At 40.0% G+C, this 23,238-nt stretch overlaps 1 protein-coding gene across 1 annotated transcript in view; it reads right to left on the minus strand.

The window, feature by feature from the left end:
- AP3B1 (adaptor related protein complex 3 subunit beta 1) overlaps positions 1 to 23,238 on the minus strand; it is a 2,578,902-nt gene that overhangs the window by 1,276,230 nt on the left and 1,279,434 nt on the right. Inside the window, exons 16-17 of the mRNA XM_044063704.1 lie at positions 21,794 to 21,980; positions 20,779 to 20,909 (exon numbers count right to left, since the gene is read on the minus strand). Of these exons, the coding sequence (XP_043919639.1) occupies positions 20,779 to 20,909; positions 21,794 to 21,980 (318 nt within the window). The remainder of the gene's footprint in view (positions 1 to 20,778; positions 20,910 to 21,793; positions 21,981 to 23,238) is intronic.

Genomic DNA, 23,238 nt, shown 5'->3' on the forward strand with positions numbered 1-23,238 from the left:
ATACTCACCACCACCCCACCACACTGCAATCACTATAAAATTATGTTCAGAATATTTGTTTAATTAATGTACATCACCAAAATGTTCTTAACCTAGTCAGTGGTGTACATTATTTGTTTCACTCTCTTGTACATAGCTAGGCTTCTAATCCTAGATGACAGAAATGTAATACATTAAACAGCATCTCAAAACCCACTTACCCACAGGAGAAGGTGAGCCCCAAACATGCTATGAACAGACATGTGTATTTTAAAATTTTTGACTAATTGCTCATCTGTTTTACTCTACCAAATATTCTCTGCTTGTTGTTGTTGTCTTTCGGCTTTTCCCGGTTAGGGGTCACCACAGCAGAACTCCGGTCCGCTAATAGATTGTCAGGGTGCCGAGTTGCCAGCTCGACACCCAAACTTCAACGAAGGGACGCCCAAAATATTCTCTGCTAATTGTGGCTAATTACACCATCAAGCATGCAGTTAATTTTTTCAAACATGTTGAACTTGCAGCAGACTCTTGATCTGGTGAAGAAAACACACAAACGTGTGTGATTATGTACATAACTTGGGAGAAGGCACCATTTACACAGAGGATGCCACTTACTTCCAATGAGTTTGAATGGATGATCTATGAATGCATGTCTTGTTTTAGAAGGGCTCACAAATCAGTCTTGTTGGAGGTAACAACACCAACAGACCCCCCCCCCCCGAGCAACTAGACTGAAAAACCACCAAGGCCAAACAACCTCTTATGTGACGGCATAAACAGCTTCATACCCCTCCCCCCACTGATGGAGAGGTTACCTATGCTGGGATACCTGAAAGGACCAAAGCAGGATTCTCAAGGAAGAACAAACCTGCCTGGTGGACCATCAGCCATTAGCAGGCTATACAATAAGAGGAAGAAACTGCTGTCTAAGAGTCTAAGAATAGGAACTTACGATCTCAAACGTGGAAGCACTCCCTCTTCAACTTAAATAGGCAAATAAGACATCTTGTAATGTCTTCCAAAGCTACTTATGAATCCAAATTAGCATCACTAGCTAAGGAAAATCATAAGACATTCTTTACTACAGCCAAAACCTCAAAGGAAAAATCCAGATTTGCACAGAACTTGTAGTTAATGGTACTACATATACAAAACCGGTGGATATAGCTAACCTGCTGGCTGATAGCTTCAGTGCAAACTTCACTCCCCTGATCCTGCCACATATAACACAAAGCATCCCTACCCACCTAGCTTGTCCAAGAAGCAAGTCTTAAACGCCCTCTCCAAGGCTAAAAACACAGCCTCAGTGGGATCAGACAACATCCCAGGCTGCGTTCTCAATGGATCAAAACAGGAATTAGCAACACCGCTGGGTACCTTGTTCAATCACAGCCTTAATGGGGTTTCTTCCTTGTTGAATGGAGAAAAGCTACAGTCATCCTTTTGCATAAAGGGGGTGCATCCAAAGACCCTGGGAACTATAGACCCATAAGCCTACACACCCTTATCTGCAGGTCATGGAGTGCATCATCGTGGACCTTATCAGCAAAGATATAGGTAATCTACAAACACTTGACCCTACTTAGTTTGGTTTTATCAAAGGAAGATTGTGCCTGTTAAACTTGGTGGACTTCTTCAAGACAGTCACCTAAGGTAAAACTGTCCATACGGCCTACCTGGACTTAGCCAAGGTACTTGACACCATCTCCCACTCAGGCATTATAGACAAACTCACCCAGCAAAAATGTTTTCGATGTTAAGAACTTCAAGTCATCCTGATGAGCTGGTTCATAAAGAACATGAGTTAGACTACACAAAATTAAGATCTCAAGGAGGAGCCACCTGTTTCCTATGAGGCCTCTTCATAGAACGGCTTTCATGTATTCAAACACCAACAGAACTCAGAGTCAATAGGAGACTCCACCTCCTCCAGCAAACCAGTAATGAGTGGTGTACCACACGGTCCATTCTGGGGCCCCTACATTCGGAATATATTTCTCCGAAGTACAGGCTTTTAAAATTAAAGGTCTGTGGCTGATGACTGAAAACTAGCAGCAGTCATTCAGTCCCCTAATGATGTCAATATCCAACAAGAAGGACTTACACAGAGAAATGATTGGTATCATAGTCATGGACTTTGCACTCAATGTAAAACAAAATGAATTATCATTCCCTTTGGCAAAGGTAATATTCCTGCAAACTACTCCATAACTAGCAATACCTTAAAGACACAATCACTGTTGAGACCTGGGTACTTGGGCTGATAGCAACCTTACATTTGGTAACCATATCTCCACAGTAGTAAGAAGGGCATTCTATGCTGCTCACCTCATAAGGGCATTGCCTCCAGAAAAAAAAGGAGGTTATAACCCCCCTGTACTCTTCCCTCATCAGACCAGTAACAGAGTTTAATGCTCCCTTTGGTATGTACTCCTCTAAGCATCTGCAGCAAATAGAGAGACCGTAAAGGTTTCTTACAAAGAAAATTCAAGGTCTCCAAGTACATGTCATATGCAGACAGACTGAAGACTGTTAAAATGGATGTAAATGTGACATGTGCTACATTTCATCCGATAAAACAATACTTTCAAAAATTCAAAAATGAGAAATAAAAAATGAAAAAGAAACCTTAAATACATAATTCAGGTTCTAATAAGAGGCTTAGTGGGTATAACCTCATTTAACCCTGGTGGACAAGCTGCGTTTAACTTGATCTGCCGTTTAATCTCTCTTTCTCCTACAATGGCGTTGATATTACCACCTCTAGGGCTGGGTACAACTATTTCCAAAATTGCAAATTTAAAACTACTACAATTTGAACTATTAATTAAATGATGATAAAGTGCATTATTTACATCCTGTTTCCGAATACAATATACATGATCGTAGATTCTGTTCCTCAATCTACGATCTGTCTTGCCCACATAAAAACATGGGCAAGAACAACATAATGCCAAATATATCAAATGTTGGGATTGACAGTTGCCAGAACAAAACTTAATCTTGCTTCTAATGTTGTTTTTCAAGACAATGGTCTCCCCCTCATAAATATGACTACACTGAGGACAGTGACCACATTTCCTAGTTCCTATAGTGTGTGACAACACACTAGAACATTTATTTTTAGATTTCCACTCAATAATCCTCTTGATATTTGTGCCAGTTTTATACACATACTTTGGTCTGTCACTTATCCTGTCTTTAATACCCTCGTCACTGGTGATGATGTTCCAATTGGCATTTATTATCTTTTCAACATCATTCACATGTTGACCATATTTTAATATACAGGCCTTAGAAAATGGTTCATCCATACAATTATTTCTGTTGGCATGTAAGATACTCGTTCCACTGGATACTGTACTACATCACTAATCAATACCTCTGGGTAACCTTTATCTCGAAAGAGCTGGCCAATGAATTCCAATTCTAGTACCATATTTTCCTTAACTGAGGTCATCCTGGCTGCTCTGATGCACTGACCTTTGACAATGCTCCTTTTTGGGAATAAGGATGCACACTGTCAAAATGTAAATATCCATTACTAAAGGTCTCTTTTCTATGTATTCAAGATTGAAAGGAACTACCATCATTGTAGATATAAGTGTCAAGGTAATCTATCCCCACCCTATTATGTTGACAGGTGAACTGCAAATATGAGGTGCTACTGTTAATATAATCAATAAACTCCTTAAGTTGTTCCTCATCCCCCTTCCACAAAATGAACAAATCATCCAAGTAACGCACATAACATGTCAGATGTTCCTTCCAAGCTGAGTGTAATATGAATTCCTCTTCCCAATCCAACAGTACCATATTGGCGTAGATGGGGGCACAAGCTGCCCCCATAGCTACGCCAGAAATTTGCTTGCAATACTCTCCTTCGAAATAGATAAAGTTGTTGTCAATTACAATATCTAAAAATTCAGAGAGCAAATTTATTTTTTCAAAATTTAAACCACTATGTTTTCTTAGACTGTTGGCAAATCTATCTGCACCATCTCCCTTAGGTATACATGAAAATAGATCTTATGGTAACAAATATCATGTTGGAATACCAAATATCCTGGGTAAAAAGGCCCAGAAATTCCCATGAGTCCTTTATAATGTGTTTGACAGTATTGTAAATGTGCTTGAGCCAGCAGTCAATGACCTTTCCAAATGGGAATGCCTTGCTTTGGCTCCCAGAGATAATAGGTCTAAATGGGGGATCTAAGAGATTCTTGCGGACCTTGGGAATCCCTGTAATGGTGGCTAAGACTGGAAATTCCACTTTCAAAAACTTGTACAATTCTTCACTAATCCTATCATCCAGTAAAAACTCCTCAAGGAACAAATCAATTCTACGATGTGCTATATTAATTTGGTTGAGCGAAGAAACCTCATATTGAACAGAGTTGTTTAGTAGGTCAAAAATCTTGGTGATGTAAATATCGTGATCATATAGTACAATAACACCCCCCTTGTCAGCTGACATAACTCTAATATTTTGTTCACACAAAGAATCAAGGACAACATCAATTTCGCTGTTGAAAGAATTGACATTGTTCCTGTATTTGTGTTTGTTGTATAATGTATATAATTAAAATTGGAAAGAAGTTTCCTATCACGAAAAAATACTCCAAGGTTGATCTTCCGAAGAAATAATTTCACCTCAACTAAAGTGTTAAGTAAATCAAAGGAATTCCTTGGAATATATTTCATACCCTTTGAAAATACAGTGAAATGCTCAATGTTAACCGGATAGGAGGTGTAGTTATAAATCTTAAAATCCCCTACTGAGTTGATGATACTCTCTTTAGGACACTCGGCAGAAAATTTAGAAGGAACATGGAGAAGGGAATCCCCCACTACATTAATTTCACTAGTGTGAACCGTAGAAGGATAATTAGACATGATGGAAAAATTGATGTCACTTAATTCACTCTGTGTCTGTTCCACTGGTTTGTTACACCTTGGTGACGTCCTGCGGGCTGCCTTCTGCAGTTCCCCCTCCCTTATTCTAAAAAAAAGTCATCATGACCGTGAATGTCATTGAAAATTTCTGTTCCTCTGACTGAGGCAACCTCCTTATAGGTGTCTCTCTCATGTCTAATATTCCACTTATAGACTGTATCATTTTCATATTGGTGCAGATCTCTAAGAAACTTTTTGCATTTTCTGTCAAATAACGTTTTACTGTTATTTTCTGCATAGAGAAACTGTTTGGCATGCAAAAGGTCGTTGGTAATAGAATTATTAATACCTTCCACTTCATTCAACAATGTACTAAGTTTACTATCATTACATGCCACAATAAATTCCATAAACTGTTTACCAAAGTTGTTAAACATTTTGTTACAGATCTTGATATTTTCTGCATTTAGTTCAACCCCAATCGGTTACTTAAAAAATCGTAGACCCATAGGCACAATATCACTATCTATACACTTGCGTAAATATAAATTATCTACTTGTAAAGTTTTAATCTTGTTTAACTTGTTGCCAAAATTATAAATCATTTCTTTCAAGGTTAAATTGTGTCTATCTTTGTTACTATGTTGTTCCTTAGTTTTCCCTATGACACTAAAATCGTATTGAACCTGAAGGAATTTGTCAAAATTAGGTTTAAAGTCATTAAAATCACCCCCTTTACTATTGTGGGTAGATTTTTTTACAGTACCTTCATGGTTTTTAATGGTCCCAGGATGCGTACCATCAATAGCTGAATAAGTCCTAGTCGGAGGCTGTCGCTTCGGTTTAGCCCCCGAAATAAGGTATATGTCATCCAAATTGTTGACTGATGCTGTGGAAAAATTGAATAAACCCAATTCACTATGGTGACCAACGTTGTCACTATTTCTGAGCGTAGAACCCAAAGGAAACGAAGATGCCATAACTCTCTGGCCGTTAGGAATCTCGTCGAGACTATCGTTGCCCAAAATAGAACGTGGTGAGGTAATCACTTCGACTCCCGGCTGGTTGGATGAGGATTTGTTCATTCTGGTAGGTGGGGTTAAAAGTTCCAACAACCCTTCACATCATCCGGTCCAGATCGACGTCAGAAAGACTATAGGTCGACCTCGAAGAGGCTACCGAGGTAGGCCTTGAATACCGTCTCGATAGCCTCGAAGGAGGTCGGGTCTCCTCCTCCTCAGGTCCCGGTGAAAAGGATGGGGACCGGAGCCGAGGAGGAGGAGAACCAGCAGCTAGAGAGGCTGGAGGAGAAGCCCGCTTAGCCGGCGTGGCCGAGACGGAGGTCTCGGCCCGCCGCTTGTGGTGCTTCTCTCTCCGGTCCTTCTTCCTAGCTTCCCTGTCCTCCGAACCCGTAGAGGGAGTTTGAGTCCTGGGAGGAGGAGCGGGAGCAGGTAGGGCAGGTACCGCAGGAGCGGTAACTACCAACGGGGCGGAGGCCAAAGCCGAGTCCGGGGGTAAAAGTTCCGCCAAGACCAGCTTCGACCTCCGCTCCTTCAATGCCCTGGGGTTGAACCCTGCACAGAGTGAGGTGTTCAACCCCAAGGCATCGAACGCACAGAGTGTGGCCATCCGCAGGGGACAGCTTATGGCCACACTCGGAGCATTTCGAAAATATCACCTTTGCACCTTTGGGGCCTCAGACATTTTTTTTTTTTTTTTTTTTTTTAACAAAAGAAAACTAACAAGTTAAAAAATTAACAAGTTAACAACACAGTCACTAAAGGCCCCAAAGAAACCACGCACACACTACGCTACCAGCGAGGGGAGGGAATTACAAAAAAATTAAGTAATTTAACCAAAATTAGTTTAAATGGGTGGGAAACCTAAAACTTTCACACAAAGGAACTATTTTTTAACCAAAAAACCCTTAGTAAAAATGTTAAATTTTCACTTAGCTGAAGGAGCTCAAAGATCAAGCTGTCACCATGAACGCGGCAAACTAGATCTGAGGTCATGTAGGGAGAGCGGGGCATTATGGGTGAGGGGAGGAGCTAGGAGCTCGGATCCATAGCTGGATAAACCATGCCGGTTCGGATCCGATATCGGATCCATACCCACAGGTTGCTGACAAATGAATCTCCTACTTCAGATCTATTTATATGCGCACCCCAAACAGACACTAGCCTGGCTAACAAGAAAAATAATACTTCTACTTAAGAGTGAACCTGCAAGCTATCATAAAAACTACAGGCCAATAACTTAAATTCTGATGACATAAACTATATACTGGAATTGATGCCAGTGACAGAGTTTACAGTCATTTAGAAGACGACTCAATTATGGCAACAAAGCAAAAGGGTAACAATACAAATCATATGGAACAAAGGACTATTTGTTGTTACAGTCATGATGGAGAACTGTATAAAGGGGAAAAATCTAAGCATGACATGGATAGACTACAAAAAAGTATTGAGAGTATCCCACATTCATGGATAAAAGAGTGCTTAAAAATGTAGAAGATAAAGGCTACACTGATCAATTACATTATAGCGACCACGAAACAGTGGCAAACCACTTCGCAGTTGAGCCATGATAAAGGACAAATTATTACTCCAGGGATAAAAATTCAAAGGGGGGTATTCCAGGGTGACACTGTCACACCTGCTCTTTTGTCTTGCCCTTAACCCATTAAGCTGTCTACTTAACAACTTAGGCCATGGCTATAATTTGGCTCTTTTTGTTGATTTAAAAGTGCATAGCTCATCAGATGAGGAACTGAAAGCACAAATGCAAGTAGTCAAAACTTTTCAGATGACACAAGAATATCATTTGGTCTTGATAAATGTGCAAAAGCAACCTTTAAAGCAGGAAAGCTGCAGCACCAAGACAACATCAGTTTGGGACAGGAATGTAACATAAAAGAACTTGAGCAACAGGAAGTGTATAAATGTTTGGGAACTGAAGAAGGATCAACAATAAAACATTAACAAATGTGAATAAAACTTAGCAAGGAATATTTTATATTGGTGTCAAGTGGGAATGGAAATCAAACCAGAAGTAGATACAAATCAGGCAGCAGCTGAATGTGCCAAACAACAAAAGAAAGAATATAAGATGAAGTATTACATGAGAAGGCAAGAAATGTGGAAAATGCACAAATACAGTTGCAGGTATAGAAAACTAATGGAACAACCTCATGTTGATCAGGATAGAACACAGGAATGATTAAGGAGAGGGGAATTCAAACCAAAAGACGAATGGTTAAGATAGCGGGCTACGTACATGTTGGTTTACAAAGCCCACTGAACATGTGGGAGAAACAAATTAGAAAAAGTTGCACACCTTGTTGCTGGTTGGGATATACTAATGGCAGAGGGACTGTACACTGAAAGGCATAACAATGAGGCAAACTGACGCATTGGAGATTGTGTAAACATTATAAAACTGAAGTAGTTGAAAAACACTGGAAACATGAGCCACAAAGCATTATAGAAAAAGTTTACATCACATGAAATCACCCATTAACAACAGTTCAAAAAAGAGATGCAAGAAAACCAAGATATAGATATTAAAATACCAGGATTTGCAGGCAGAAATGAGGGCAATGTGGAAGGAGGATACCCACACAGTCCCATAATTATAGAAGCAAAGGGTCTTACCAAAAAAAAAAAAATTTACACTCTTACATGGATATATTACAGATACATGCAACTCCATATGAATTACAGGAGTCATTACTGGGTGCACTGCTGTTGCTGCAAAGATCACTTCTGGCTAACAAAGATTAAAACAATACTAATTTAATGAACTTTAATCATACTTACGAATGGGGTCCATTCCCGTCATGGTATTTGAAACTAAAGAGAGATTGCAGGCTCATTATTATGACCAAAAAACAATCCCCAACTGAACAATAATTTGCTTCTTTTCCCTGACGTGTCCAGGAGGTTATAGGCGATAACTGGTTCCCTCTCACTGGCTTCTTGTGATTTTCCCAAACTTCTCCCTCACTTATAAATAAGACAGCAGTGACACTGAATTACTAGAGCTGATCAAGTCTAATGGCAAAAGCTTGTGTCATACCAATAAAGTTCCCTATACTGGAATCCAAGAAAGAGTAAGAATTCAAGATTAACTGTTATAAAACAGCAGTTTTTAAACTAGGAATTTCTAAATTATTTCAACTATTCATTTCAATGAATGGACTACTAACATAATATCTGAAAACGGAAAGACTCAAACATAAGGCTCAATAGCTGTTTTCACAGCTATAACCAATTGGAACTGGCTAAACAGCCCCAACAGTTGTAATTACAGCTTCATTGTAGGAAGATCTTACTAAAACCAAAAAGATCTGTTACCAAAGCTAAAGTTAGAAAGATCTGATGAAAGGCACCAACAACTGTTAAAGCAGCTTCCTCCAGTTGTTGGCTCACAAATGAGCCCCAAAACCCATTATAACAACTAAGACCACTGAAAAGATCATGCTCTCCCCTTTGCACTTTCTATTACATCTGAAGGCAATAGCAGAAAAAATGAAGATTTCAAAAAACAGGGCTATGAACAGAATGGTAACAAAAGAAGTTAGCTCTTTTCAAGGTTGATATAGTTACACACAGCCAACCTAGAAAAGGATATCTACCCATTTGATACTTTGATGTGGTTTCAGAAACTATCAGATTACAAGATCAATTCAGGTAAGATTAAAGGAATATCAGTAAATTTCACACAAATAGATGATTTGGTCAGGCAATACACCTCTTTCCTCTGGGGGCACAAAAGAATGAGCTACTTACGAATGCGGATAAAAAAACAGACTACCAGTAAATGATATATGGGCAGAAACTAATAAAAAAATAATCAAGAAAATAAAAAATTAAAAAGAAAAACTATGTTGATGGGTAACGATGATAAAACACAGGCAATCAATATGTTCCTGATGCTATTTGCATTATAGATAGGACAAGCCTATTTCTACCAGCTTAAGAATATCCGACAAGAGATAAATAAGGAAATACAGGAATTCATCTGGAAGAGAAGGACAGCAAGAGTCACACAGGAGGTGCATCAGATAACAAAACGTCTCTGGTGCAGAAGACTGAGAGGGTTCTATTCCCAAATCAGGAAGATGTTACGAATGGTGCAGCATAAATGGGGTACTACACTCCTGAGTTTATCGTCCTTCTGACGAAACATTAAGCCAAGGTCTCATCTGCCTGTGCTGGAGGGAGCTGATATGGATGTAAAAGATCCCACGGCACCTATCAAAAGGGGAAATGGAAGTTCCCTGATGCCCTGGCCACATTTCTCCTAGTACTATAAATACCACCTTGGGTATCCCCCGACAAGAGACTGCTAGTTCACTGGGATTAACCCAAACAACAAAGGATAAATAAACTGCCCCTATCAGTGCAGCATGGGAGACTGGGACTTAGATTTAAATGGTTATTAGAAAGCCATTCCAATGAAACTGGTGTACCTAACCCAAACACGGAGCTACAGTCTGCAATGGCAGAAAATGAAGACAGCTGGGGGATTGTGTGCAAGAAGAGAAAGAAAATTCCAGTAAAACTACAAAACACTATCTGCAAAACTACAGAAAGAATGAGACTAGCTTCAGTAAGGAAATGGAAAAGGGAAATTATGCCTATAGGAATTTAAAAAATTAGAGACAAGGTAGATTAGAAGCAGCAGCTACAAAAATGGAAAAAGAAGGCAAAGAAGTTGAGGTACTGACAACAAATAAAGCAAGGAGGGCAACTAATTATGTGGGAGGATGCATACACACAGTCTGAGTTACACCCCAGGGGTTTCAGTGCACATGCGATCACTGTCTGAGCAAAGAGAAAGAGGAGGGAATACATGAGCTGCCAGCACAGGTAGAATTTATAATAGAACCCAGAACAGAATATGCAACTACGAAGATAAGTATAAGTAGAACATATAAAGTCCTACACAATGATGATAACGGACTGGCAGAAAAGTTAAGAATGGTGAAAAGACTCCAGGGTTACTTAATGGGACAGACGTCGAGTGAAATATGTCTAGCACCGAAGTACACCACAAAATCAATGAAGTGCAAGGACGTACATACACACAAATATACCCAAATATGGGGGAGGGGAAGCTGGAGAAATGAGGATGAAGAAAGGGAAATATGCAAAATTCTTAGAAATAAAGACTGCACTACAGCTCAACATTGGCTCACTGATGTAGATACCCCTTTTCTACTTTTGTACTGTTGCAGCTTGAGACTAATACAGCAATCACTACTGAAAATCTTAGCCATTCATAGATCTGACAGCGTAGTGTAACGGTCAGTTGCTGCTATTTTGTAATACTTTCAAGTATGTAATAAGGTAGTGTAAAAATATCTAAAACTTGTTCTAAATGGATGTAATGAGCCAAAAGTGTAGTGTACACATCTCCACGACCAAAATCACTGATATTTTCTGCTTGTAAGTGAACTTTGCTGCCATAGTTCTCTAAACGTACAATTTTATACAGTCTCTACTAAACAGAAAGTTTAGTTAGGACTTATTGGTCCCAGCCCTATACTTTGCAGTAATGACCTCTTCATCTCTCGAAAAGCTGTGTTTTGCTCAGGTCACCAAATAAATTCTTATCTTCTTGATAACATTATATTTTTCTCTCACTACCAGTCCAAGATGGGGCATGCAAATCCTCCAAAATTCACTATTTTTGCTGCTCCATATGACATAGCTTCATCTTCCAGATATATATTTTGCTGACCGAACCCTGTGGGACTCCACTAGTGACTGGTCAGCAGTCTGACTTGGAGTCAGCTACTTTCACACTGTGGGTTCTATCTGTGGGCCAGTTTGCAAATGACCTAGTGATACAGGGGTTGATGCCTAGCTTATAGAGTATGATTCCTGAGTGAGGAATGGTAAAGGCCTTGGCCAGTTCAAAGTAGGCTGTATGAACCACCTTGCCTTCATCCACAGCTCTGGTGACTGACTCAAAGAAGTCGACCAAGTTGAGCAGGCATGATCTACCCTTTGCAAAACCAAACTGTGTGGGATCCAGAGTTTGGAGATTCCCTGTATCCTTGTTTATTAGGTCCATGATGATGCTTTCCATAGCTTTGCATATCACACTTGTCAGGCTAATGGAGAGATAGTTCCCAGGGTGTGGAAGCGCTCCTCCTTTGTGGAGAAGGATGAGTGTAGCAGTGAGCCATTCAGCAGGGACAAAGCCTGAGGTGAGGCTGTGATTGAACAGGGCACACAGAAGAGGTGCCAGTTCACTCTGTAGCCAGGGATATTGTCAGGTCCCATAGAAGCTGTATTCTTGGCTTTGGACAGTGCTGTTTTAACCTGTGCAGCAGCAATACTGGGTGCTTGGCAATCTACTAGAATTGTGACTGGTCCCTTTGGTGGTGGGAGGGGTAAAGTTGGCACTGAATCTGTCGGCCAGTATACTGGCAATATCTGTTGGCTCGGTATAGGAGGTACCATTGTGCAGTAGCTCAGAGCAAATCTGGGTATTGCCGTGGAGATTCTTTACATAACTATAGAAAGCTTGTGGTTGTCTTTGCTATCTTCTGCAATTCAATTTTCATAGCTAGCTTTAGAAGATTTGATGACGGATCTCAACTTTTTGTTGAGACTGATAAGGGAGTTTTTCCAGTCTTGGGACTTCACCTTATTCCACATCAGTTTTCTCCTACTGTTACAGAGTTTGTTTATGGCAGGGGACTACCAGGTTGGCTTCCTTTTTTGGAGGAGAGCATCTTGGTTCTATTGGGCAAGTACAGTGCATTGGTGTGTGATTCGGTGGTCATGCAACTATCCTCCATTTGCATGGGTGCTGTGAAGTTAACCACCTCTGTTTCTAGGAGACCAAAGTTAGCTTTGGAGAAGTTTTTCATGGTGATTACCTTTGTGTGTGTGTGTGTGTGTGTGTGTGGGGGGGGGGGGCTGTGGATTTCCAAGGTGATTAGTTTGTGGTCGGATCTAACCAGGGAGGAGCAGACTACTAGTGTAGTGCAATATTCGCCCATGTTAGCAATGACCAGGTCAAGGATGTTGCTACCTCTAGTGGGGGTAAGAACAAGCTGGTCCAGGGCATTAGCATTAATGAATTCCAGGAAACATTGGGCAAGTATATTGGTACACAAGTAGTTTTCCCAGTTAATGGAGGGGTAGCTGAAGTTGCCCAGTAAGAGAGTGTTAGGTTGGACCCTAATATTCTCCAGGGTGCTTAGGAACATGGAGTGCGAGTCTTGGGATATGGTTGGGGACTTGTAGCAGGCTACGACCTGAATCGTTGTCTTACCTAATGTTATCTGCACCTGAAGTATCTCTGATGCATTATGTCTGGAGGTATGCAAATCCTTTAAGAATATGGAAACACCACCACCTTTGGAGCTTTGGTCCAAGTTCTGGGGCCAAAAGGTGTGGAATGAGTTATAGCCTGGTAGTGCAGGGGTGATTTCTGCTGCTTTGAACCAGGTCTCTGTTACAGCACAAATGTCGATGTCCTCCATTTTAAGGAGTGCTTCGAGCGACTGCATTTTGAGATTTAGACTTCTAGCATTGAGCAGCATGACCCTTAGATTACATTTGTTTGTAGATGTTACAATGGTAATTTGATGTTTGGGACACCATCTAAAAAAGGCACTATAGGGGTGGCAAGAGCCTTGGCCAGTATCCGGAAGCCCAGGGGTGACAGATGCAGGCCATCTCTGGCAAAGCATCGAGGTCCGTCAGTCATGTCATCCCAGGCAGACAGATACTGGATCCCCTTAGAATGACACCAGAAACTTAGCCAAGTGTTGAAATCAATCATTTTCTGCTTGTACTGTGGTATCATTCTGGGTGATGGTAGGATGCTGCTCAGGGCTAGAGTCATACCCACCTGGGCAATATAATCCGAGAGCTCCTCCATGTCTCTCTTCATGTAGTCCAGGGAGGTACGTGTCAGGTCATTCACACCCACATGTACAACGACAGCGTCATATTTGTACCTGTTGTTGAGGGACCTGAGTGTGTGCGTTATGTGGTGGATCCTGGCACCTGACAGGCAGCTGATAGGTACGTTCTCCTTATTAAACCTAGTGAGTGGGACATCGGTGTGCCTTACTATCGAGTCACCTATGACTAGTGTGTTGGGCATGCTGTTTTGCCTTAGGGGTTTTGGTTGAGTGACACACTGTTTAAGAGAGTTATGTGTTTCGTGATTAGTGTTGTGTTGTGGTGGTCGAGTGCGTTTCTGCCTTGGAGGTCTCTGCTGTTTGGGTAGATTTTTATTGACAGCCTCCACGAAGGTGGATGTGTGGTTTGTGTTTTTATGTAAAGGCAGTGTTGGTGTGTGTTCTGGAGGGCTGTAGCCCCCTAAATACGGAAGACGTAATAAGGGATCTGGGGACCCAAGTAGATAGTAACCTCTGCTTTGATAATCACATTACCAAAGTGGTTAGAAAATCCTTCCATGTGGCCCACCTAATCACAAAAAGGTTTGCATCCAGATCGAAAGAGGTCATTGGGCCCCTCTACGCATCACTCATCAGACCCATCACAGAGTACAATGCCTGATTTGGGATGTACTTTACAAGACACCTGCAACAACTGGAAAGACCACAGGAGTACCTCACCAGGAGGATCACTGGCCTCAAGCAGATGCCCTATGCAGCTCGACTAAAGAAATTCCAGCTGTACTCGGCTGCATACCGCCTACTCAGAGGTGATCTCTGCCTGACATACAAGGCCATGTCCAACCAAGAACTGATGGACATGCTCCACCTAAAGAAAACAATATCCCCTCGAGCCACACGCTCCAGGGATCTAAACCTCACCACAACAATAAATAGGACGTGCTGGAGGGATAGATTCCATTCTCAGAGACTTCCCCATGCTCTGGAACAAGATTCCAATCTACATTAGACAGAGCTCCTCACTAACCCTCTTCAAGAGAAACCTTGACGAGTAGATGGGAAACAAAGTTTACCTCAGGGATCACTTCAATGGCTCTGCTAATCTAAGGGGGCGGCGAAAGCCAACACATTCCGGCTAGGCTTATAAATGCCTTTGGGCAGATAGCCTAGTACCTAGCTATGAACCAATACAAGCAACTAATATGCAACCTCTGTCTCGTATATAGTCTCAACAGACCTTTTCTTATTAGACCTATTACATATTCACAAGTCTAATGGTAGTGTGAAAACCAGCTCAAAGGATCTCAATCATTTTTGCAACATAAATAGAACATGTTGGTGGAAGAAGTATATATCACAGAGTATTCATCTTATATGGAACTGCCTTCCATTCCACATAAAGCAAAGTACTCCTTTTTCTCAATTCAAGTGTAATCTGAATGAATGGATGGGAAACTGCATATTCGCCCCCACCACCCCGCATGAAGCACCCATGTCCCTCGTGGATATGGGCACAAAGTAAATGCATCAACATATCACTGTTCTGCCCACTTCTGTATGCACAATATAAGGGTTACAACTCTTATGGGAATGTAAAGCTAGGCTTAAGATTATACAGCAGCAGTAGCCTAGTAAGTAGCTATGAACCTACAAACCTACAGTGCTGAATCAGCTTAAAAGCTGCTTCAACAACATCTTCATTTCCAGTCAACATGTTGTCAGCAATAAATACAGTCATGTTTGGCAGAGAAATCTGCCTGTGGCCAGCAGTCAATGGTAGGGGGTTGGATTGTGCAAACAATGGTCGGGGGATGGATTATGCAAACAATGGTAGGGGGATGGATTATGCAAACAATGGTAGGGATTGGACTGTGCAACAATGGTACTGGGTTGGACTATGCAAACATCTCTATTTGAGGACTGATTGGGAATGGGCAGAGTCTCCCATCCAAAATAAATGCAAAATGTGGTCTATTGTCTTCGGTTATTCCAACCCAAACAAAAAGCTTTTGCCCAACCAGTTACTGAATGGATATGCCCAGCCTCAGCGATTCAACACTCAGGTACTGTCACAGTGTCTGGAATGCCCATTACTAATCGGGATGCAACTTTGTTTAACCATGGTAGTTAGCAGACTTTGTTTAACCATGGTAGTTAGCAGTCATTTTAAAACAGCTCTGCATTTTTATTTATTTAATTTTACCTGTCCACTGCATGGACTCGCAGTAGGCCTTTGCTGTAATGGGCGAACAGTGTCTTACACCAAACCAACAGGATTCTACAGCAGTCTCTTAAATCCTTTCCTGAGGAACAGCCCTTATGGCAAGCTCAGTGACTGATGCTATAATTTCAGAAATAATCAACAGCACTTCATCCCCAAATGCAATCTGTACTCCACTTTGTGTTCTTATTGTCACATCAACCAATAACCCAGAATTAGCATTACCTGTACCTGTAGCCCAGTAACTACTAATGCCATCACATGCTGTGGGCCACACTGTTAGAAAACTGTCAGGGGATATAAATGCATTTATCTCTTCCTAACTTTCTTCTTCTTGTATCTACTATTTCCTTGTTTCATTTTTGTCTTGATCTTTCAAGGGTAATGAGTCACTACATACGTTCTTTAGATTACCTTCAAAGGTGTACATGACCGTGAATAGCCCCCATTAGTGTCATCATACCACCGATCTTTTCTATCATTTTGCTTTTCTACCACTGACTTGATAGCAGTTTCCGAATTTTCCCAGCAATTTTATCATATTTGATAAACCTTAGCTGTACCCATCCAATTAATTTCAGTAAAAGGAATGTCCCACTTCCATAAATCAGTAAATATTACTCAGTCAATTTATCTTACTTTGACTTCCAACCACTTGTTCCCATTTTCTTAGTTCCTCTCTAGTATGAGTGTTGGGTTTTCCACTAACTCTCGTGTATGGGCTCAAACATTCTGAGTTACACAATATATTTGCCCTACTGTAGCTCCCAGCACTGCCATCAAATGTTTCTTCCAAAATAAAAGTGCATTCTTTACCAGTCAATAAGCAGACCATTCCCAATTGCCTGATCTTTTGCCAGAATGACGGTACCATCTTCCAAGAGTACCATTCATCTGGATTAGCCACACCTTGACATTGTGAACAAACTTTAACATGAACCTCTGTTATAAACACTGGGGAAGACATTTTGCAATTGCCAGTTGTATACATGCACAAAGCAGCTCCACCATTATCCCAGACTCAAAGTAGCTACAGTACAACTGTTTCTTCTGGCTACTGCCTAAACTGGTTAATTCAATTCATCAGCTCTGAGTGTAAGAATGAAATTCTCAGCAGTCTCTACACTATTTTCACTAGCTGATTTTCTCTCAACAGTAAGCCTTGGTTTTTAAACATCCTTATTAAATCATCACATTTTAGTAGAACCAACATATATACATTAAAAAAAAGGAAAAAAAATGTAAGAAGGGCTGGTCTGGAGGAATCTGGGCTACTACCATTAAACACAGGAAGGTCCTGAACTCTGCTGCATACCCACAATCATCTTTGTCACTTATGTGCCTATGGTAAAAGTAAACCACTAGTCTTTAAAAAAGGTAAGCCTTTCTCCTAGCAGATGGATGTGGTAGCTTCTGCAAAAGCTTCTTTCATAATCTATTTTCTGCTTAAACAGTATGGACAAGGTGTGATCCTTATGAAAGGATCACTGCTTACAGAAAAACTTCACTTATACTTGGGGACTGGTGAGTGAAATAGTTGCTTGACTGTGTATGTTGTACTTTGCCATATCCTCTACCTTGCAAAATCAATCAAGCTTTAAGGGAATTAAGAGCAAGGAATTTGATTCCAGAAAGGTACATCTGAAAGCATTTGTGAAAGCCTGAAACAATGATGGAAAGGCAGTTGGAGTGGGCTTATCTATCCCTCACAATTCCACGTCTTTAGTGGAAATCAGACATTTCCCTCTGATCTCCAACTGAGGTGTAAACTCACAAGACTGAGGGCTTTACTAAAAAGAAACATTTTCAGGCACAGAACAAGAGGGGAGATCATACAGAGGCAGGGTTGTCAGTCTGCTCTATCTGCAACCTAAATGCAGGCACACAAGTAGGGTGCTGGTAGGGTCAGACGGCAAGGGTAGGTTAAAGTGGTTAATGGGCAGCAGGGGGAGGGTGCAAGGGGAATCCGCTGATTATGAGACATGACTTAAAGAAAGAGGCTTTGTAGGTGATCCACTACATAAGAGAGCAGCAATGTTATGACATGACTACACACACATCTCTCCCACAAACAGGGGGCTTGAACTGCCACTGCAACTGTAAAGGCTCTCAATGTCACAGTCCACAACACCCCATTGGATCCCCTTGCTCCTTGGTCTCCAGAAGAAAATACCACAAGCTCAACGTCTCATCTCAGCCAAAAGGGAGTGCAAGTTATGCAGCCACCAGAAAGGTGTCCAGTGCAAGTCAGGGAACCTGAAACTAAATACTTACAGCTCCAAATTCACCTGTACTTCACTTCTGCATCCCCTAACAGTGTCACAAGTTGAAAACACTAGTAAAGTAAGTGACAGGCTGCTCGGCACCTTGAGAAGGGCGGCTCATAAAAAGGTGCTATGTAAATCCTTGGGGAATAAAAGTCAAAACAAGACCCACAATGACAAAATAAACATATTTTCAGCAAGCACAAATTGCACTAATGACTGCTTGGTTACTTCACAAATCTGCTCGTACAGGTCGTTTTACAAATGCATGATATACTGAAATAGAATTATATAACTAAAAGACGCTAAAAACTGGAAAAAAGTGTCTCCTATGACCAGTACAGTTTCCAATGAATTTTGCCAAAAAAAGACTGATGACCTGTGAAATAAAGTATACATTCATTATGTGCATTTGTTTTGTCTACTTACTAGTTTTCAAATCACTTCAATAACTAGACAATCTATGCTTTGGAGCAACCTTCTTTACAAAGGCACCAGAATCTTAACTATACGGATCAGGCTTTGGTCCAGCTTTATTAAAAGCCTGCATATATAACTGCAACTGTGTTGTGCACTGAACTATGTTGTAGAAAAGCTGTTAGCCATCTTTCATTAATCCCTTTAGTAATAAACCAATTAAGCCTTTTTAAACCTAGCCACTGTAATCCCATTGATAACTCTCCATGTCCATAACATACTCTGTCAAATGGCAGGTCCTGTTCGCTAACCTGCAACAGCATGTCATACAAACTGCCTTGTTTTACTCTCAAGTCAGATGGTTAATTCACTGTGGGTTTCACAAAGCAATGACATTGCATTCATTAATCTTCCTCTGCACATAATCATTGGTGTTAATTCTACCAAATATCACTGTAGCAGTTTCTCTTGATGAGCAGACCTACATCTCTGTAAAGTCTACAGACACATGTACCAGTACTCTAGAGGGGGCGAGATAGAATCCACTTCTGGTTTGAAAATAACTGCCTGAATTCCAATAGCAACAAATGCAGCAAAATCACATACAGAAAGCAAACGCGTCTTTCAAATTATTATGAGGGGGAAACAACTCAAAATGGATGCCACTGTAAACATCCCTGTGGTACCCTCCAAAAGAAATCCTTTCTGGAAGCAGCAGGCCCATCACAGTGGTGAGGGAGGTATTCTGTATAGTTTACATAATTATTAGGGGGCAGCAAGCTGGTATAGGAAAGTTGCTGTTCACTATTTCATCTCAATGGTTTGGCCAATTGTTGAACAAACTACATCAATGTGTTTGCTTTTAACAAAAACTTATTCATTTTGCTAAGATAAAATAATGCAAAAAAAAATGAAGGTGTGGATCACTAATTAGTCTGATATGCTTAAGACAGTCTCTGTTTTTGGTTCTGTACTGTCTACTAAGATGAGGTCTGTGTCCTACATTCCAAGTAATTAAGGACCCCTTCTCCTCTTTGCATATTCCCATAATGCACTGTAGAAACAGTGACACAATCAAACAACCTTATAACTGGTGTTAACAAACGCTACAGACAGATTCATTACCCAGTATCTTTTTTCCATATTTGAAATAAATTCCCTCTGACCATGAAAAAAGGCTAATCATTAGTAACTTTTAAATAGAAACTAGACAAACATGTTGCTGTGCATTAAATTCCAACACAGGACTACTGTGGCTTCTCTTCAGTGTAAAAAGGTCTTCTGTTTGGTATGAGCCAATAACTATACTTCCAGAGAAGGTTAGCTACATGAACATGTCAGGTAGCCTTCAGCTATGGATTACGCTTTAATCTGTACAGACCATCTATGGCTCCTCTCATTCACCCTAGAGGCATTTCTACAGCTTGAAGTCTCCCTCGTCTTTCGGTCTTACATTATGACACTTCATAACTCCACTCCCACCAAATACTGCATCACAGGTTTTCTAAAACATACATACATGCTCTGTCCAAAATCCTCCAGCCTCGTGTTGTACTTGTCTGTCTTCCCCTAATACTGACAAGCTTATTTTACTCTTACTCTTTTGTTTCTTTCAGATTTTTTTCTCTCCAGATGACTAAACTCTACTGTTAAGTTCATTTAGCTTCTATTTGCTTCACCAGTAGCTGCTCTATACACAGATACACCTCTAATATTCTGCTTGTAATACATTTTTAAGGGTCATACCTGGCAAACAGCACTCTTGCTTGTTATGCCTACCTAACAAACACCCTGTAAACAAATTGACATATACAAATTCATTAAAATTCTGTAAAATTCAGTTAAACAGCTTCAGTTCTGGTTGGATAATCTAGGCAGACTACTTTACCTAAACCCCACTACTACATAAATGTCAAGACTTCACTGATGCATTGGATATAGCAGCTCTGAAACATTAACATATTATGGCAAACAAACTGGGCAACTGCAAAACACATGCTGTGTTTCACCAGTGGCTGAATGACAAACTATATATCATAAACACAACAAACGATGCCATAAACCCATAAAGCCAGAGATCACAGATGTAGTCAACGTACAGGCTCAATTACTTCAACATTGCGGACAGATGGGTCAGGAGCAACTTCCGGCCAATCGGACAGCTCTAAGTACCCTGACGCTTTGGTGTTTAGAGTGAGCGATAATGTGCCAAGCTGGAACCGATCCCTACCTATTAAAAGGAGGAAAAATACATTTAAAAAGGTAACAATAAATAACATCGGCTTTATGTCACACAGAGCAAACTCAATCAGGGCATGAGGTAATTGAAGTTAGATTATCTCAAATGTCATGCTATAAATACAAACCAAGAAAGCTCTTCTTAGGTCAAAAAACTGATTTCAGTCCATAGATTATAATAATCTCTCACATAATGGTCAATAAAAAAACTAATCAGTCAGTGTGTTTAGAGGTGTTGCTCAGAAATGTAGCTTCTCTAAAAATTACTTTACTGTGAATATTAAGAATGACAGCACAGTTAAACAATCCACATACATGTCTTGGCACAAACACATCCAGAATTCTAATAGTTTTTTTTTTCAGCAAAACCTAGCTCAATTTCTAAGCATTAAGTACGGAATTATAAAAGCAACATGAAAGAACATAAGAATTGCCATAAACATATTTTCTTTGTGATTACATGTAAATGCACTGCAAAGCACATTATAATTTTACATTTTGATACATCTAAAATGCAGTATATAAAGCATAACCTTTTTTGTTACCAGTTAAATAGTTTTTTTGTAGGAAGTGAAACATCACAGTCCATACCTTCCTTAACGCTAATACTTCACAATGTAAGAAAAGGGATTTCTAATGAGAAAGCAAACCAAAAGCTTCTAATTTTGTCCCTCTATTTTCAGTTACTAAAACAAAAGCTAAGAAAGCATACACAAACTGCAGTTTGCAAATCCTTTTAAGATGTTCCATGATAACATTTAAACAATTAAACCAACAAAATGTAATAAACATACCAATAATTACTTTTTTCTGTGTGTGCGCACTTTTACAGACACAAATATTTGCATATTTCTAGAAACAAAGCTATGTAGTTACCTTTAAATGGAGATTCGAGAACAGGAGCAGGTTTCTCAGCCAGAAAAATTCTTTTTGCATATTTACTCAAAGCCCCACTCTTCTCGTTCGGAACAATCAGCTGCCTAATAAATCTTGTTCGGTCTCTAATGTCATAATTTGGATCGTACTTCCCTAAATTTAATATGTACTGGGTAAGCAGTTTTGTCTGGTAGCAAAAAAGAGAGAGAGGGAGAAACAAAACAAGACGTGTGTAAAAGTTATTTATGATTATTGATAATGCTGAATAAACATATTTAAAATGATAATAAAAATGAATGGATATGGCAAACAAAAGTTGCTCCACTGGGAATTTGTGTTTCTGGAGCAGCAAATGAAATTCTTAAGCCAAGGCACATGCCCTCTTCTGCAGTGAGTAGGTGACTGCAGAATGCTGAGAGGCAGCCATGTGCTAGATTATTAAACTGCTGAAGTGGAAAGAAAGGCATCATTAAAAAATAATCATATATGGCAAATCCGCTGAAGGGTCTACGTGAGGATAATGAATGTAGAAATACAACTAAAAACATTGCACTCAAAACTTAATCAAAAAATATGCAGGACATCAAAACATCAGAGAGTATTATGGGACTGGCAAAGTGCTGCTGAGATATATTTTATGAAGAGAAACTGTCAGTGCTATGTGTAGTGTCCACACTTCCGAATGCACTCAGTTACTTTACACTGAATTATGACCCATTAACTCAGACACATGAATCACTGAACTAAATTACTGCAAATTATTTGCAGTGCATTTAGCTGTTACTTTTTTCATAAAAGCAAACCGCTGATGCCCTTTACAAACCAGGATAAAAGACTTCACACTGTCTTTGCTTGCTGTTTATAGCCTTGGTTAATATAAGCCATTTATTTATGAAGGATAAAGGGTAGTAATCGGCCAAGAGGTGATGACATGCAATTTAAATGCTTAGGATTTCATACAAGATGGTTTCATAAGTACTCAAATACATGAACTATGTAAATTAATTCAGAAAAAAGACTCAACTGAAAAAAGAACTGCTACAAATTTAGTGCTGTTTTATGAAGTTTTGCAGAACAAAGGCGGCATAGAACTTTAGCACCTAATACGATTTGGAATGACTATATCCAGACCCCATTGAAACATTTATCTGTACTGCTATCTATACACACACACACATAGACACACTTTTTCTTAACGTGCAATAATTATAGAAACTTTATTCAACTCAGACTGTATCTCTATCACTGTGCTATAAAAATATGTCCATAAATACTGGATTTTATAATAACAGCCCATCAGGTTTCCTTTGGTCTGGGCCTGAAAGCTTCACCCACTGGCTTGTTACAGACCAAATTGCTGCAGAAAAAAATGCAATTTATTTCTCCACCTATTCATTAAATACTGCCTACATTGAGATTTCATGTTTCTACTCAAGGTTCTTTAG

Source organism: Protopterus annectens, chromosome 2.part2, assembly GCF_019279795.1.
Source record: "Protopterus annectens isolate FY-2018-M chromosome 2.part2, PAN1.0, whole genome shotgun sequence".
Taxonomy (NCBI): Eukaryota; Metazoa; Chordata; order Ceratodontiformes; family Protopteridae; genus Protopterus; species Protopterus annectens.